Raw genomic sequence first — 2,268 nt, 5'->3', positions numbered from 1 at the left:
CCGGGCCTCTCAGTATTAAAAGGAGGATTTCCCTGCTCATAAATAACTTGTTTTTAAGATGGAAATTTCAGTTTGTGGTAATCAGCAGAAAAACTCCGATCAGGAACAGCTTGAGGTTTCGAGAGCTGCTTGCTCTGAAGGAGAATCTGTCCTCGAGTTGTAAATAACCTTTTTATGGTACTTGCACAACTTCCAAAATCCATTTGCTTTTCAAACAGGCCCCCACTATAAAGTTACTTTTTATTGTGTTCGAAAGGAATTTTTATGTTAAAATGGGCTATGTTGAAGTGGTCAAATAGGAAAAACTACTCTTAGGATTGCAGACACTGTGAATGTCCTCTTGAAGAATGAAACTAGAGAGAAGTATCATTTCTAATGAATAGCCTATCTAAACCATGTTTTTAATCTCTATATTTAAGCCATACATTCAGTTCAATATCAAGCTGATGTTATGATATGATCCGTACAGCCAGCAACAGACAAGATTCCAGGATTGAAAAATGACCCCCACAATATTTGTGTCCTCATTACTGTACATGAGAGTTGTTGTTGATAATATCTGTTGATGTGGATGTAGAGTGTGACACTGAAATGGCTATCAACCCTGTGAGTCTGACACAGCGGGGTTACTTTGCTTCAAATGCATTTTATTAATATACATGGTTTTCCGTTACAAGTAAAGGATATCATACAAAAAATTAAGAGAAACTATGGTCTTGGATTCAGAAATAGGTTACATTAGCCTTTCCTGTATAGTGTACCATTACATGAGTCAAAATGCGTTGAAAACTTTGCTTGTCAGTGGTATAAAATGGAGAGAAATGTGAAAACAAAAATTACAAAAAAAAAAAAAAAAAGTATAAATGTTTAACCTCCGTTTACATGGATAAGGAAGTCCTTGTTGTTTATTGGAAAGTTGTTTAACCCAGTCTGGTGTTGTAATCCTATAGAACGCCGCTATCGCAAGAAGATACGCAATCCAAGTAGTCCCCACTCGAGTCTCGTCACCCTCAGCGAGGCGCGGTCTTGAATGTACAGTAAGTCAAATTATAGATAGGCACTGTGTCTGACATCGGTCTCTTCTGTCAGGGTTTGAGAAAACCCCTCCATTGATATCTTTGTAAAATAGCCTTTCAGTTTGTCAACACCGAATTGAAAGAGAAAACTAATAGTTAGCTACAGCATCCAGTCTTGATGTCTTTATCATTGGTACAAACAGTGTTCAGCGATGCTCTGGATGGCTGAGAGAGGTGGCCTCGCAAAAAAAAGCCTCTCAGGCTTTTCCGCCACTTGGTTTTCCATCTGATGCTACAGGTTTGCATATAGGAAGTCGCGTCCATCAATAGCGACGACGTTCCGGACGAGAGGAGGCTTCATGCTCAAATTCCATGGAGGACATGATGGGATCGGATGGTGATCATCCCGGGGCCGGGGTCTGTACGTCTGTCTGTGTGGGACGGACAGACGTGAGAGAGAGGGTCCCCTCCACTGAAGCCTCTCTCTCTCCCCCTCTCTCTCTCCTCGTCAGTTGACCGTGGGCACCTGGTTCAAGCTGTACTCCTTGGCTTTGAGCCTCAGGTTGGCGATGCTGTTGGCCATGTTCATTCCCTGGGATGTATTGGTGTTGGAGCATGTGGGGGGGTAGGTTGCCATGGCACTGAAGGAGAGAATGGAAAAGAGGGCAAAGGTCAGATGAACTGCTCCAGCAGTAGGGAGCTACCATAACGCTCCATTTGAGTTCTACTGTGGTTGTGTGACACACACACACACCAACTAACATAACATCTGTATTAATATCGCAAAAACATACATGTTAAAAAAAAATCATACATTTTATGAGAGACTATTTTTTCTCTCACTCTGAAAAACAACACAACAGGAATAAGCCTAAACATGCAGTAAGGTAAAGAGTACTTGCTTTCTGAGGGCAGCATTTTCTGTGGCATTCGCATTGGCCCTCCCTCCGGCATTGGATACCAGCTTAAGAATATATAAATGGTGATGTATGTGTTAGCACCACATTAGCACCACACTGGCATTATTTCTGATCAAGTGATTTGCCGCTGTCTAGCCAGGCTAGAGCGCTCCCCACTGAGGTACAATTGGGGCTCTTGGCCATAGCGACAGGGTCAGACATTTTATACTTTTTCATAAGGGAGGATTACTGTAAATCATAACCAATGTAACTAGAGTCACAAAAAATCCTGCCCAGTGGAGCCTGCTTTTCTCTAGCGTTCATTATTTCGTATTGTATAACAGAAAAGGTCA

The 2,268-nt window shown here is 41.9% G+C and overlaps 1 protein-coding gene across 1 annotated transcript in view; it reads right to left on the bottom strand.

Annotated features, from left to right (window-relative positions):
• Positions 1-1,524: 1,524 nt before the first annotated feature.
• Positions 1,525-2,268, bottom strand: part of prrx1b (paired related homeobox 1b) — a gene marked incomplete at both ends in the record, with an annotated part of 7,441 nt that continues 6,697 nt past the window's right edge. Inside the window, one exon of the mRNA XM_080533899.1 lies at positions 1,525-1,657. Within this exon, the coding sequence (XP_080390025.1) occupies positions 1,525-1,657 (133 nt within the window). The remainder of the gene's footprint in view (positions 1,658-2,268) is intronic.

Source organism: Nansenia antarctica, assembly GCF_963989245.1.
Source record: "Nansenia antarctica genome assembly, chromosome: 1".
NCBI lineage: Eukaryota > Metazoa > Chordata > Actinopteri > Argentiniformes > Microstomatidae > Nansenia > Nansenia antarctica.
This window is presented reverse-complemented; position numbering and strand designations above follow the sequence as displayed.